General features: G+C 26.3%; 1 protein-coding gene and 1 long non-coding RNA gene across 3 annotated transcripts; one reads left to right on the top strand and one right to left on the bottom strand.

Annotated features, from left to right (window-relative positions):
- Positions 1-377: 377 nt before the first annotated feature.
- Positions 378-1314, bottom strand: LOC131180576 (uncharacterized). Of its 2 annotated transcripts, XR_009149320.1 has the most exons (4): positions 1278-1314; positions 994-1149; positions 572-727; positions 378-468 (listed from the first exon to the last, which is right to left on the bottom strand). It is a non-coding gene; the product is annotated as an uncharacterized LOC131180576 (long non-coding RNA). The 2 variants fall into 2 exon arrangements; XR_009149319.1 differs by having other exon boundaries at positions 994-1295.
- A 6576-nt stretch (positions 1315-7890) lies between these two features.
- Positions 7891-9840, top strand: LOC110665326 (cuscuta receptor 1; the record flags this gene model as incomplete). The annotated part of the gene is made up of 2 exons (XM_021825382.2): positions 7891-8113; positions 8195-9840. Coding segments are annotated over 2 exons (1869 nt in total), but the record flags the coding sequence as incomplete, so codon positions are not given.
- Positions 9841-16818: the final 6978 nt, after the last annotated feature.

Consider the following 16818-nt stretch of genomic DNA (forward strand, 5'->3'; position numbering starts at 1 on the left):
AATTATCGACTTAATTTTTAATTTTTAAATATTTTAAATTTTATATAAATCAAAATAAATTATTAATTATTTTGAATCAAATAAATTGAAAATAAATTGACATATAAGTCACGTTATCATTTGCTTGGCCTATATATCTGACAAGCATTTAGAAAATAATTTCTTTAATTTTTTTGTAACTTGTTAGAAATGAAAAACATAGTAAAGCGTATCTACTTTATAAAGATATTCACATGAAAAGAAAAAGAAAATTTTGTTTTATTTTTCTGATTTTTTGCTTTTAAATTTTATTTTCATGAGTAAATATTTTGTTTAAAAAAATTATATTATTAAAATAGTATACAATGAAGAAAAATATTAAGTAATATACATATATTAAATATGTACAATCCGTACCTCTTGAATCCACAAATTTTGTAATGTTGTTTTGGCTCAAGTCCAATTCCTCTAATTGGCTTAAACCCAAATCTAATTAAGTAAGAAAGCACATATAATTAGATAACTGTAAAAAATTTTATGATCAAATTGTGAGAAATAGAAAGGAAAAAAAGAATGAAAAATTATATCTAACCTTTCAAATCGAATGGTCCTTTCAATTGAATGTTTACTATGTATAAACTTTTGAGAGATGACAGCCCATTGAGAAATGATAAATTGTTGATACTAAAATTATTATAACTCAAATCAAGAAACTGCAAATTACTCAGTTTCAGTAATTCTTCACCACCTGTAAAAGTTATTATTTAATTTTAGCTAATTTAACAAAAAAAAAATATAAAAGAAATAAAAGATCAATTCCTACTATGTGAAGATTTAAAGCCTTCAATTGCATTATATGATAAATCCAACTCCTTCAAACTTGTTAGATAATTTAATTCTATTCAATAATACAATAGTTGTTAAGATGAAGAAATGGCGTTTACAATGAATTAATTTTGTTTGAGATAATGATGATGATGACAATAAGGATGGTAGAAAATCAATGTCACGTACCTTCAATATTAATTATTCCTTTCAATATATTTTCATATAGATATAAAAATTTTAAAGATGAAAGACCACTTAGAGATGATAAGATGTTGTTATTGAAATTGTTGAGACTTAAATCAAGAAGCTCCAAATTGTCAAGTACTGATAACCTTTCAAAACCTACACAAAGAGTTGTAGTTAAACATTAAATAAATTTAATAAAGAAATAAATAAACAAGGGAAGGGAAAAAGCTCATTAAGTGCATTTCAAACAATTTGCAAATGTTGTAATAATGAAATTGATGGACCTTCATTTTTAATGCAACCAGCTATATTATTTCCCTGGGGAAATGGCGTGGCTGGTTGCATTAAGAATGAAGGTCCATCAATTTCATTATTATAACATTTGCAAATTGTTTGAAATGCACTTAATAAGCTTTTTCCCTTCCCTTATTTATTTATTTGTTTATTAAATTTATTTAATGTTTAACTACAACTCTTTGTGTAGGTTTTGAAAGGTTATCAGTACTTGGCAATTTGGAGCTTCTCGATTTAAGTTTCAACCATTTCAACAACAACATCTTATCATCTCTGAGTGGTCTTTCATCTTTAAAATTTTTATATCTATATGAAAATAGATTAAAAGGAATAATTAATATTGAAGGTACGTGAGATTGATTTTCTACCCTCCTTATTGTCATCATCATTATCTCAAACAAAATTAATTCATTGTAAATGCCCTTTCTTCATCTTAACGACTACTATATTATTGAATATAATTAAATTATCTAACAAGTTTGAAGGAGTTGGATTTATCATATAATGCAATTGAAGGCTTTAAATCTTCACATAGTAGGAATTGATCTTTTATTTCTTTCATTTTTTTTGTTAAATTAGCTACAATTAAATAATAACTTTTACAGGTGGTGAAGAATTACTGAAGCTGAGTAATTTACAGTATCTTAATTTGGGTTATAATAACTTTAGTATCAACAATTTGTCATTTCTCAATGGGCTGTCATCTCTCAAAGTTTTATAAATAGAAAACAATCAATTGAAAGGACCGTTCGATTTGAAAGGTTAGATATAATTTTTATTCCTTTTTTCTTTTTTATTTCTCACAATTTGATCATAAAATTTTACAGTTATCTAATTATATGTTTTTTCTTACTTAATTAGAATTGGGTTTAAGCCAATTAGAGGAATTGGACTTGAGCCGAAACAACATTACAAAATTTGTGGACTCAAGAGGTACAGATTGTAAATATTTAATATATGTATATTACTTAATATTTTTCTTTACTGTGTACTATTTTAATAATATAATTTTTTAAACAAAATATTTACTTAGGAAAATAAAATTTAAAAGCAAAAAATCAGAAAAATAAAACAAAATTTTCTTTTTCTTTTCATGTGAATATCTTTATAAAGTATATACGCTTTACTATGTTTTTCATTTCTAACAAGTTACAAAAAAATTAAAGAAATTATTTTCTAAATGCTTGTCAGATATATAGGCCAAGCAAATGATAACGTGACTTATATGTCAATTTATTTTCAATTTATTTGATTCAAAATAATTAATAATTTATTTTGATTTATATAAAATTTAAAATATTTAAAAATAAAAAAATTTAGTTGATAATTTTCAAAATCCAATGTAAAATTTATCCGTTTGACTTAACAAATCAACTTAATTTTTTATCTCCAAATTAAATAAATAAAAATATTTTTTACAATTTGCTTTTATTGTTGGCCCGTAAATGCATCAATAGACTAAGATAAAATTTTCATAAGGATGATTTTTTTTTTCACAAAATAAATACTGAATATGCTTATTTAATTTATATTATATTCTTATTTGCAGAAACAAGGAGTTCAAACAATATAAGAGTGCTTTATCTACGTCGTATCACCGTAAAAGGAAGCATATTATTAGAATCACTGAGAGTATTGACTCACCTTAAAAACCTCTACTTATGGGGAAGTAATTTTGAAGGGACAATACCAGGTCAAGGTAATTTGTAATTCTTAATTGTTTATTTTTAAAATGCATTTCCCTAATTATATTTTTGTGCTGAATTTTATCAAGTAATTGATTTTGCTCTCTTTTATTTGTTTTGCAAATATCTCCCTCTTATAGAAAGATAATATTTCATATTAAGTGTTAAACTTCACATTTAACCAAATCAAATACTAACGTTCTCTTATATTTTTCCCCATTTCATTTACATTATACTATTAAAAATTATAATATTAAAATAAAAATAATTAATAATTATTCATAAAAATTTTTTATTATAATTTTATAAGTAATCCTAAACTAAATGAAAAAATTTTTTATATATAAATTTTATCGATTTAATTTATTTTTATATTTAAATTAGTAAATTTTATTTTATAATTATTTAAATTTATATTTTAAATTTTACTTTAAATTGTTGATTATACGGAGAATATAACAACGAATAAAGCTAAATCCTACTAATTAATTAATGAAAATAATTTATTAATAATTTTTTTTACTATAGTATTCTTATTTGATAAGTAAATTTAAACTAAATTAAATATATGGAAAGGAATTTTATCAATTAATTTATTTTATATTTAAATTAGTGTATTATATTTTATAATTATTTTAATTTATATCTTTTATTTTAATTTTGAATTTTATTTTAAATTGTTGAATATAACAACAGACAAACCCTTTTTCTTTTTTTAGAATAAACAATGGACAAAGTTAAAGGCCATTTTTTTTAGTTAGCGAAAATTTAATTTTCTTGAGTTAAATAAAATTAATACTTAAAATCTTCCAAATAAAAAAGAAATTAAATTTTCACCGCTTTATAATAATTTTAAATTAAAATTAAATTTTTATTTGATTCAAATTTCTTTATTTAAATTTTTTATACAAGCTTTTTATTTCCATCTATAAAAATACAAATGAGGGTGAATTTATGAACAGATAAAAATATTTTTAATTTTGAAAAATATTTGTGATATTAAAAATAATTATAATATTAATATCGTATTGCAAATTTAACTATTCCTCTTAAAATTTATAAAATTCCTTAATTTCCCGATTTGAAGATTCTTAAATATATAATTTTCTAAAAAACATAAGCTTCAATTTATATACTAATTAATAATATAATATCCTATATAATCTTAAATTTAATAAATTACTACTTCCTCGTATAAATTAATTTTTATTAAATATTTATATTGAAAAGATTAATTAAAATAATATTAACATTATAATTTATAATTCTCTAAAGAATTATCTATAATTACAATATCAATTTATAAACTTCTAAAAGAAAAAAAAAACATTTTTAATTTACAGAAATCCTTATAAATTTCCATATTCACAGAAATAAAAATAAGAGTTAGGGGTGAGCAATCGGTTCAAACCGAACCGAACCGAATTAAATTATAAAAACCGAACCGTCAATTTTAGAAACCGAACCGAACCGAAATTGGTGAAAAACTGAATCGAACCGAACCGCTTTATTTCGGTTCGGTTCGGTTTAAACCGATCGGTTTGATTTTTGATTGATTTTTTAATTTAGACTTGATTTTCAAGTTATTTGGTCTAATTTTAACTTTGGTTTGAACCTAATAACCATTAATCAATGAAATTAAACAATTAATATATATAAAATTAAATATAATTCATAAATTTTCCATAAAAATAAATTAATTCAAAAATTGATTCGGTTCGATTTGGTTTGATTTGAATATATAAATCACTATTCGGTTCGGTTCAGTTTAACCGATTTTTTTCTCTCCAAAACCAAACCGAACAGAAATAACCGAAATTTTTATAAATTAAAATTAAATCGAACGAATTATTAAAATCGAACCGAATTAAACCGAATTGACTTCGTTCGATTTTTTTTTTTTGAACCGACCATTTGCGGCTCTAATAAGAGTTGTTATAAAAATTCTAATGTGCTCTGTCCTTTTATGTTATAAAAACTGAATATTTTTATAACAGTATTTCGGGTTAAAAGTTTAACAGTCACTTTATTCTATATCATTATATTTATTTTAATTTTTAATTATATTTATTTTAATTTTTACTTAATAAAAATATTATATTTATCTATATATAATATACAAATTTTTTTAAAAAATATATAATTAAAAACCATATAAATAATGTCTAAAAAATTATATACAGCCATTAATTAACAACAAAAAAAAAATAATATATAAATTAATATTTGAATTATAATTTAAAATTAATATTATCAGATCTAATCTTATTCAGACAAAAGCGTTATCTTCAGTTATATAATTATATATTCATCAAAACAAACGATAACATATACAAATAAATTACTATGATTATCATTTTATATTGATCTATGGATTCTTTGCTTTTATAGATTCATGTTTTGTTAGTAAATTTTATTTTATATTTAAATTAGTAAATTTTATTTTATAATTATTTAAAATTATATTTAATTTTAATTTTAAATTTTATTTTAAATTGTTGATTACACGGAAGAATATAATAACGAATAAAGCTAAATCCTACTAATTAATTAATGAAAATAATTTATTAATAATTTACTTAAACTAAATTAAATATATGGAAAGAAATTTTATCAATTAATTTATTTTATATTTAAATTAGTGTATTTTATTTTATAATTATTTTAATTTATATCTTTTATTTTAATTTTGAATTTTATTTTAAATTGTTGAATATAACAACAGACAAACCTTTTTTCTTTGTTTAGAGTAAACAATGGACAAAGTTGAAGGCCATTTTTTTTAGTTAGCGAAAATTTAATTTTCTTGAGAAATTGATTTTGCTCCTCTTTTATTTATTTTGCTAATATCTCCCTTTTATAGAAAATAATATTTGATATTAGCCAAATCAAACACTAAATATATTTTTCCCTATTTCATATCCTTATGTGTGTGTGTGATAGGCTTGCCTCATCTAAAGGATTTGGAATATCTAGTATTGGACTGGTCTATCATCAACAACAACATTCTACAATCAATTGGAGTAATGTCTTCTCTTAAGGAATTATCATTGCGTGGTTGTAGACTTAACGACACAAAGTTTTTAAACCAAGGTAAACTTGATGATAAACTCCGGCTAATACATATATTCTTAAACATACATATAAATATTATTATAATTATTATGATCACATAAATAACTTTCATATTTCAAGTTTCCATAATTTCTACAGTTTTCTTTTTTAATAAATTAAATATAATCAATATTGAAAAAAAAAAGAACTATTAATCATTTAACATTAATATATTTATTAATATGCGCACAAACTTAAATTAATTCACAATATATAATTGTGAAAGAAAAATAAAATTATCATATTTCATAAAATTTTATTTTATAATTGTCTTGTAGATATGGAAAAATTTTCTAACAATAAAAGAATGACATGAAAATATTTCAAATATACTGATTAAATTATAATATTAATTACAGCAAAAATTTTAATATTTTAATTAAGTAATTAAATTAATATTTTAATTATTATATATATAAATAAAATAATTACATGTTATGAATTATTTGACGTAGAGACAAACTTGTAAACTAATTAAAATGAACATAATTTTAATATTATTTACAAAAAGGTGCACAATTTCAAATTATAAAATAATTAATAAATAATGTTAGAAACTAATTAAAGATTTTTATATTTTAAACATGATTTCCGTTGCTTTTTAGTCCTATTCTTAGTTATTATGCAAGAATAATTTTATATATAATTCTATTAAAATCTAACTTGATAAAAAAATTATGTTTTGTAAAAATACTTAAATATGATTTAATAATTGATTTAAAAATATTATTTATTGATATATAACATTTACATTAAAACGGAAATATTGCATTTTTATAATACAATGAGATAGTTTAAAAATTTTGATATTATAATCTAATAATATAATTAATATGAATTTTAATTTTAATCCTCTTATTGTTAAGTCAAAATACAAAACGAATTGAAATTAGATTGAAAAATAAAAGAAATAAAAATTAACATTTGAATTATAGTTTAAAATAAATATTCTCAGATCTAATCTTATTCAAACAAAAGCCTTATCTTCAGATAAATTACTATGATTATCATTTTATTTTGATCAACGGATTCTTTGCATTTATAGGTTCATGTTTATTAATATAATTTATTCTAATTAATTCATTATTTTTTCAATGATCCTACTTCATTGTTTATATTAAAATATAATATATAATTATATATAAATATGTACCAGTGACATAAATTTTTTAAAAATTAATTTGATACCATTTGTAATATATTATAATGTAATATATTTTTGCTTCAAGAATTTTGACATTTGATGACGTAAGAATTATTACCGAAAACATATATTTCATCATAAAACGTCTTTAGTGACGAAAATTTATTATAAAAATGTTTTTTCAAAATTGTTAATATGATTATTATATTTTTTTAGTTATTATATTTTTCAATTGTGTTGTATATGAAAAATAAATTATTTAAATTAAAAATAATTATATTTAAAATTTAAATTATAATTTTTAAAAATTTTGATTAAAAATGATAAAAACACGTTTTAAAAATAAAAATTTCAAAGGGATGATTTTTTTTTTTCACAAAATAAATACATGCTTATTTATATTATACTCTCACTTGCAAAAATAAGCATGCTTTATCTAAATGGTATTGCCATAAATCCTATATCTAAGATGGAATAATTTAAAAAAGGACAACACTTAGTCAAGTAAGTTGTAGTTCACTCTAATTACATTTCTCTTACCCTTAACGTTTATTTTTCAGATACATTTCTCTAATTATATTTTTGTGTTAATTTTTATCAAGTAATTGATTTTGTCCTCTTTTATTTATTTTGCTAATATCTCCCTTTTATAGAAAATAATATTTGATATTAGCCAAATTAAATACTAAATATATTTTTCCCTATTTCATATGTTTATGTGTGTGTGTGATAGGCTTGCCTCATTTAAAGGATTTGGAACATCTAGAATTGGATGAGTCTATCATCAACAACAACATTCTACAATCAATTGGAGTAATGTCTTCTCTTAAGAAATTATCATTGAGTAGTTGTGAACTTAATGACACGAAGTTTTTAAACCAAGGTAAACTTGATAATCCCTATACATTTGAGATTTCTTTCATCTTGAAGATTCTTACTAAAACTTTTACAAATGAATTTTCAGGTGTGTGTAAACTAAAACAACTCCAAGAGTTAGACATTTCCAATAATGAAATCAGCGGTAGCTTGCCTTTATGTCTAGCCAACTTGACATCTCTTCAATTTTTGTATCTCTCTTCCAATAATTTCATCGGAAACATCTCTTTATCTGCACTTAGAGGTTTAACGAACCTTGAACATCTAGCTATCTCAGACAATCTTTTCCAAATCCCAATCTCAATGAGTCCATTTTTCAACCATTCAAAACTCAAATTCTTTGAAAATGAGGGTACAAATAAAATATATGTAGAAACAAATGATCAAAATTTGACCCCAAAGTTTCAATTAGATGATCTCTATTTCTCTGGTTATGCATGCGGTGGAGTATTCCCCAAATTCCTCTATCATCAACACAATCTACAATATGTTGATCTCTCAAGCTTGAAAATGGGAGGAGGGTTTCCATATTGGTTGTTAGAAAACAACACAAAACTACAAGGCCTTTATTTAAAAAACAATTCCCTTTCAGGACTTCTTCAATTACCACATCATTCTCATATGAATTTGTTAGTGTTAGATATCTCAGATAATTTCTTCCATGGCAATATTCCACTGCAGATAGGAACATATTTGCCGAGATTGAGATATATGGACTTGTCTTCAAATGATTTCAATGGTATCATTCCCTCTTCATTTAGAAATATGAGCTTATTGCGAAGCTTAGACTTATCCAATAATAGTTTGTCAGGTACTATACCTAAGCACTTAACCATGGATTGTGTCTCATTAAGGGAAGTTTATTTGTCTGAAAACCAGCTACAAGGATCATTGGAAGATGCATTTTGTGATTGCCCTGAATTGGTTGTGCTAGATCTTAGCCATAATAATATGATTGGAAGCATTCCATCATGGATTGGAAGATTTTCTCAATTGAGCTATATGATCTTGGGTCATAATAACATTGAAGGAGAAATCCCAATTCAATTATGCAATTTGACTCAATTAAGTTTGATTGATCTTTCGCATAATAATCTCTCTGGTCATATTCTCCCTTGTCTAAGATCTACAAGTAATTCATATATGCCAACAGAAGATATTCTTAGTATGGATGAAGCTTTAGAGTTTACAACAAAGAGTAGATCCTATTCTTACAAAAGAGGTATGCTATCTTATATGTCTGGAATTGATCTCTCATGCAACAATTTGACAGGCCAAATTCCTATCCAAATTGGAAACCTCAATGAGATCCATGTACTAAATTTGTCCCATAACAATTTGATAGGAAAAATCCCAGCATCATTTTCCAACTTAAGCCAAGTTGAGAGCTTGGATCTTTCATACAACAACTTGCAAGGCCACATCCCTTCCCAGCTCACTGAGTTAAATTTTTTGGAAGTTTTCAATGTGTCATACAATAATTTATCTGGTAGAACACCTGAAAGGGTTGCACAATTTGCAACATTTGATGAAAGTAGCTATCGAGGTAACCCTCTTCTTTATGGATGGCCAATGCAAAAGAATTGGATTGTAATGGTATCTCCTCCATCAACTTCAAGAAGTTCAATTAACGATGAAGAAAGTAATTTTTTCATGGATATGGGTGTTTTCTATGTGAGTTTTGGGGTGGCTTACATTATGGTCTTATTGGCAATTGTTAGCTTCTATTCATAAATCCATAAATCCAAGTTTGGTTTACTTCATTCAGATTAGTATAGACAATTGCTATTATTTTATAGTAGACAATTTTGCTTTTTTATCCAAGCTTAAATTATTTTGTAGATAAAATGTCTTATGTATTTATGTATCTTTTTATTAACCTCGACTTTGAGATTGAAACTCAAACAGTCATATTAATCAATGGATATTTTATACGTTCATGTATTTGGATAATGTTGCATCTTTATAATGCCACTTTGAAGGACTGAATAATATTTTGCAAGTTCTTTCTAAGTTTATTTGGTTTCAAAATCCAGATTTATAAGAATTAAAATTGTTGGAGAATAATCTCAAAGAGAAAATAGGAATAACTTGAAATTTTTTCCCTTGGCCACATAAGGTAAGCACGAACAGATTTGCACAGTGTCCTTAATGACTAGTACCAGAGCTGTACAATGAAACCACTAAATTAAAAAACCCGATCAATCAGAAAGAATTCAAATTAAAATTAGCGATTTTATAAATTTAAATATTGTTTATAGTTTAAAAATAATAATAAACCGAATTTTCAGTTTTGGTTTTAGGTTAACATAGTAGGAATCTGACTTATAAATATTTGTTATACATATTAAAGATACACGTAAATAGCATTATAACTAGTCATTCTACATTAATATATTTATTTTAATTTTTATTTAATAAAAAATTATATCTATCTATATATAATATACAATTTGTTTTTAAAAAAATACATAATTATAAAACATATAAATCATGTCTAAAAAAATTATATTTCATTAACAACAAAAAAATAATAACATATAAATTACCATTTGAATTATAATTTAAAATTAATATTCTCAGATCTAATCTTATTCAAACATAAATCTTATCTGGAGTTATATAATTATATATCCATCCAAACAAATGATAATATTAAAATAAAATATAATTCCTTCTAAAAAAATATAATATAATTTATTAATATATATATATATATCTTCAATTTTTAATATAATTTATTCTAATTAATTCATTATTTTTTCAGTGATCCTCCTTCATTGTTTATATTAAAATGTAATATATAATTATATACAAATATGTACCAGTGACATAAATTTTTTAAAAATTAATTTGATACCATTTGTAATACATTATAATATAATATTTTTACTACAAGAAATTTGACATTTAATGATGTAAGAATTATTCCCAACACATATATTTCGTCATAAAAGGTCTTTAGTGATGAAAATTTATTGTAACAATGTTTTTTCAAAATTGTTAATACTATAATTATATTTTTATAGTTATTTATAAACTATTTATAAATAACATAGAATCACTTGTGTTGTATATGAAAAATAAATTATTTAAACTAAAATAATTATATTTAAAATTTAAATTATAATTTTTATAAATTTTGATTAAAAATGATAAAAGCACACTTGTTAAAAATAGAACTTTCAAAGGGATGAACTTTTTTTCATAAAATAAATACATAATATGTTATGAAAGTTATTTTATTTATATTATACTCTCACTTACAAAAATAAGGAGTTCAAACGATATAAGCATGATTTATCTAGATGGTATTACCATAAATCCTATATCTAAGACGGAGTAATTTAAGAAGGACAATACTTGGTCAAGTAAGTTGTAGTCGATGAACATGCTAATTACATTTCTCTTATCTTTAACGTTTATTTTTTAAAAGTATTTCTCTAATTATATTTTTATGTTTAATTTTTATCAAGTAATTGATTTTGCCCTCTTTTATTTATTTTGCTAATATCTCTCTTTTATAGAAAATAATATTTCATATTAGCCAAATCAAATGCTAAATATATTTTTCCCTATTTCATATGTGTGTATGTGTGATAGGCTTGCCTCATCTGAAGGATTTGGAAGATTTAGCATTGGATGGGTCTATCATCAACGACAACATTCTACAATTAATTGAAGTAATGTCTTCTCTTAAGAAATTATCATTGCAAAGTTGTGAACTTAATGACACGAAATTTTAAAATCAAGGTAAACTTGATAATCCCTTTATATTTGAGATTTATTTCATCTTGAAGATTCTCACTAAAGCTTTTACAAATGAATTTTCAGGTGTGTGCAAACTAAAACAACTCCAAGAGTTAGACATTTCCTATAATGAAATCAGTGGTAGCTTGCCTTCATGTCTAGCCAACTTGACATCTCTTCAATTGTTAGTTGTCACTTCCAATCATTTTATTGAAAATATCTCTTTATCTCCACTTAGAGATTTACTAAACCTCGAGCATCTAGAGCTCTCAAACAATCTTTTCCAAATCCCAATCTCATTGAGTCCATTTTTCAACCATTCAAAACGCAAATACTTTGAAATTTTGGGTGCAAATAAAATATATGCAGAAACAAATGATCAAAATTTGACCCCAAAGTTTCAATTAGAGCATCTCTTTTTCTCTGGTTATGCATATAGTGGAGCATTCCCCAAATTCCTCTATCATCAACATAACCTACGATATGTTTATCTCTCAAGCTTAAAAATGAGAGGAGAGTTTCCATATTGGTTGTTAGAAAACAACACAAAACTAGAAAACCTTTTCTTAAACAACAATTCCCTCTCAGGACCTCTTCAATTACCACTTCATTCTCATATGAATTTGTCATAGTTAGATATCTCCGATAATTTATTCCATGGCAATATTCCACCGGAGATCGAAACATATTTGCCAAGATTGACATATGTGGACTTGTCTAAAAATGGTTTCAATGGTAGCATTCCCTCTTCATTTGGAAATATGAACTTATTGCGAAGCTTAGACTTATACAACAATAGATTGTTGGGTACTATACTTGAGCACTTAACCATGGATTGTGCCTTATTAAGAGAAGTTTTTTTTGTCTAAAAATCAATTGCAAGTGTCACGACCCAACCTATGGGCCGAACCGGCACTAGGACCTTGGCCAGCCTAAAGCCCCCGAGGCCCGTAGTAAGCCTAACTATTCCTCAACCCAATCCTAAGGCCCATTTGGACCCAATTTCAAGAATTCAACCGGACAGAGTCCGGCCATAACATGGACCTTTTAATGGGGAGTTTTTTTTTTTTTTTTTACTCGCTCGACCTGTAAACACAATATATATAATAAACTGGGGAGCTCAGCTCACCCTCCATTTAATCAAATTATCATAATTCCAATGGGAGCTCAGCTCCCTCATCCAGTCCAACGTACATGCATTTAATAAGTTTACAGGTCCAACATAGCAAATATATTACAGACCCAAATCAAATAAATATTTCTAACACATGCGGAATTCTAGGAGTTAACAAAATTATACAAACATTACAGACATTAATAGACGACCTGCGAGGGAGAGAGGCAGGTTAGAACTTAACAAGAAATCTCTTGTATCCTGGAAAAATAAGGTGAACAGGAGTTAGTGTTCGACTCAGAGAGTAAAATATCAACTTTAACTATAATCTCCATAGCTATCTAAAGCTAATGCACCCTGTTAAGTGAAATGCAACATCGTTATAGATTTCATACAAAACACATCAAAAAGGCAATTTAGAGCACTCACACACCCAACACTGTCAAACAATACATATATGGGAGTTGATCCCCTATACAGCCCTCTTAATCCAACCTCTGCCAGCGAAGATCTCAAGCCGGACTTTCGCTTAATAAACCAAATACGGGGTCCCAGCAAATCTCTCAAGCCGTGTCTACCCCGAAGGACCGGGTCCCAGCGAGCATCCCTCAAGCCGTGTCTACCCGTCCTGTCCATATCCAACACCATATCACATGCACGCCACGCACACACACTGCTCCAAATTACCACAAACAATATCTATGGCACTTTAATATTTATGAATGCAATATAAAATGTGTATAGTATTTAACTACATAGATACATATTTATAAGTGATGCATGAGCATGCTTGAACATATAATAATATCAAAATTACAATTAAAATTAATATTTTACTCACAGACTCAACCGAAGTCACTGTGGTGGCCGGGCGGAGGAGGAAGGCTGTCCGGCTCATCTGACAATTTTATTATAATTATTTAATACATTTGACTCAATACAAACTAAGAAAAGATCAAAGATATCCTAAGTCGTGCCGAAAATCCGGCAGAGTCTCTCCTATACCTAGGACCTATCCAACCTGCAAAAGGGCTTAAAATGCACTTCTATATCCACAAACCATACATCCACAACTCAATCACATCACACAACCTCCTCTTGAGCCATCAAATGATGCGTCCCAACCGCAAGCTACAGGGTCGTACAAGTAGTATAGAAAATATCGATCCACGAGGAGTTGTGTTAATGATTGAATTTTGATATAAAAGTTGACTAAATTGAAGTATTTATGAAATTAAAATAATAAATTAATGGGTAATGGAGTATGAAATCTAAATGTGCAAATTTAATATTCTATTCAACAATGTATTAATTAAACTAAGATTTGCATCAAATTGAAATAAGCAAGTTCAAATATGGCAATATTTAAAATGGCAAATGATTAAATTCGATTAACAATGGTAAAAAGCGATTAGGAGTTAGGATTTCATATTCAAGCTATTTTGGGATTTTCCTAGCTAGCCCAATCCATGAAATTTATGGGTTTAAAGGAGATTAATTCTAAAATCCTTTGAAAACTCTTTCGAGTGAGACAAAGAGTGCCTTAATTAACTTAATCCTACTTTCGTGGAGTTAAAATTAACCAAGACCCATTAGGTTCTTTAATCATTCTATTAAAACCCTCTTAACCCTTAGTCTATTTCTAGATCTAAGTTAATTAAGTCAATTTCTTGATTAACTATCACTTGGTTTTCTCCTTTGATTGCTTCAACCAAGGATTAAGAACATAACTTAATGGGGCCCTTCATTAAGCATGTGAATAAGCACACAAGAAATGGATTAAACCTCATAAATTCATTAAATTGGGACTAACCCAGTTCAAATCCACAAAAATAACTAAAATATTACATCCCTTACTCCAGAATCAAAAGTAAACTACTCACTATCCATAATGCTTACAAGATATGATGAGTTTAAATGGAAATAAAGCTTTAATCTAAGCTAAGAAGTAAGAAATTAAACACTAGAAATGTAGAAAAATGTAAAGGAAGTAAGAAATCTGCAAATCTTAGTTAAAAAATGGTGTGGAAGGTGAAGATGGCTCTTCAAATTCTGCTCAGCCCCTCTCCTTTTCTTCTTTGCTCCTTCTCTCCCTCTAAAATGAGAAAATGGGACTATTTATAGCATTTTTCTGACATGGAGCCCTAAAATGGTATGTTCTAGGAGGAATTATTTGAGAAATCTCTGTGACTCATTAATGAACTCTTCATGGGATTGCATAAGTGGATGCATAAGTTATGCGATCCCTTATCTGATTTTAGCTGATTCTGGGCCACTTATGCAAATGCATGACTTGGTGCATAGGTTATGCACAATCGTGAAGGTGCATAAGGGAGGCGGAATGTGCATAAGCTATCTTTGTCTCCTTATGCACACTTGGTGGTTGAGCAGTGATCTTTCTCCTTATGCAAATCTGCATAGCTTATGCGGCAAGTTATGCACAATTTGGTCAATGCATATTTCAGCTTGAAAACTTGTTTTGACATCTTTGCTATAGAAGACACTCCTCAATGGCAAAATTCTCTTCAGTCCTTCAAAAACACCATTTTCCTACAAAACAAAGTAAAAATTACAAATTAATCCAAAATCGACAATTATGAAAAACTAACTAATTAACTAATGAAATTAGCTAAAAATGACTAATAATCAAATAAAATGGCTATGAAATTAAACCTCAATGATTATGCAAAATGTATGCATCAAATACCCCCAAACTCAAGCTTTTGCTTGTCCTCAAGCAAACTTTAAAATGTAATGCAAAATTTTTAGGGGTGCCTTATCCAAAGAGCTATGAAAATTACCTATTAAAGTAACTAAACACACCTTGACCATACCAGCAATCCATATACCCATCCTTCAAAATGCAAAGAATCTAATGCTTATCAAGCTTTCACCGCTTAGCCATCAAGTCAATTATCATTCAAAATCCCCAAACCAACAAATCAAAAGAGATAGTCATGCTCAAAAGAATTCTAGGACAATTGATAACCAAAGTATCTCAACATGGAATGATAGAATTGAATGAATAGATGAATAGTTTTCCAATCCCATAGGCAAATTCCCTACTCCTATCTCCACTAATGTAGCAAGTACTATCAAGAGATCAAAGGTCTTTTTAGGGATGTAATGAGGCCATGGGGTTTAAAATGAGGCTAAGAAGAAAGATGGGTAAAAAGTATTCAAAGCATGAGAATATTTTCAATTTTTAAACATAAGGTACACTTCTTATTTTATTATAATTTTTCTTTTTCTTCTTTTTCTTTTTTTTTTTTTGTATATGGAGGAGAGAAGTACACAATGAGAATTGTCAAGTGCTAGCATAGTTTACAAAACACATAAAAATGGAGGGACATTTTGATACTTTAGACTTGTATTTTGCATTTTCTTTTGATGATTGTCCCTAAAAATGCCACCCCCAAACTCATTTCTTTTAATACTTTGGGTGGATTTCTTTCATTTTGAATGGCAATAGTGAAAAGCACATATAGTAGCACTTGTACAAGATGACAAGCACTTCTTCTCCCTTTTATTGTATATTTTTTTTCTCTTTTTTTTTAATTTTTATTTTTATTTTTTTTAGAAAGTGTACCTAACATTCAATATTATTCTCATGAAAAGGGTTGGAGTGTTTGGTTCATTGGCTAGGTAGCAATAAGGATTTCAAGAAAAATTAGGGATAAAAAGGCTCAAAGGGGTTTTCAAAGGTCAATTTTAATTAGGAAAAGGGTCAAAAGTTTAAAATGAGAAGGTTTAAATCAAAGAATGCCTAATCATCTCTCTTTTCAAGTACAAGCTGGTATTTCGCCTTGAAAGGTTTAGAAAATTTGTTCTAGGATTGGTGAGACATC

This window comes from Hevea brasiliensis, chromosome 1 (assembly GCF_030052815.1).
Source record: "Hevea brasiliensis isolate MT/VB/25A 57/8 chromosome 1, ASM3005281v1, whole genome shotgun sequence".
In the NCBI taxonomy this organism is placed as follows: Eukaryota; Viridiplantae; Streptophyta; class Magnoliopsida; order Malpighiales; family Euphorbiaceae; genus Hevea; species Hevea brasiliensis.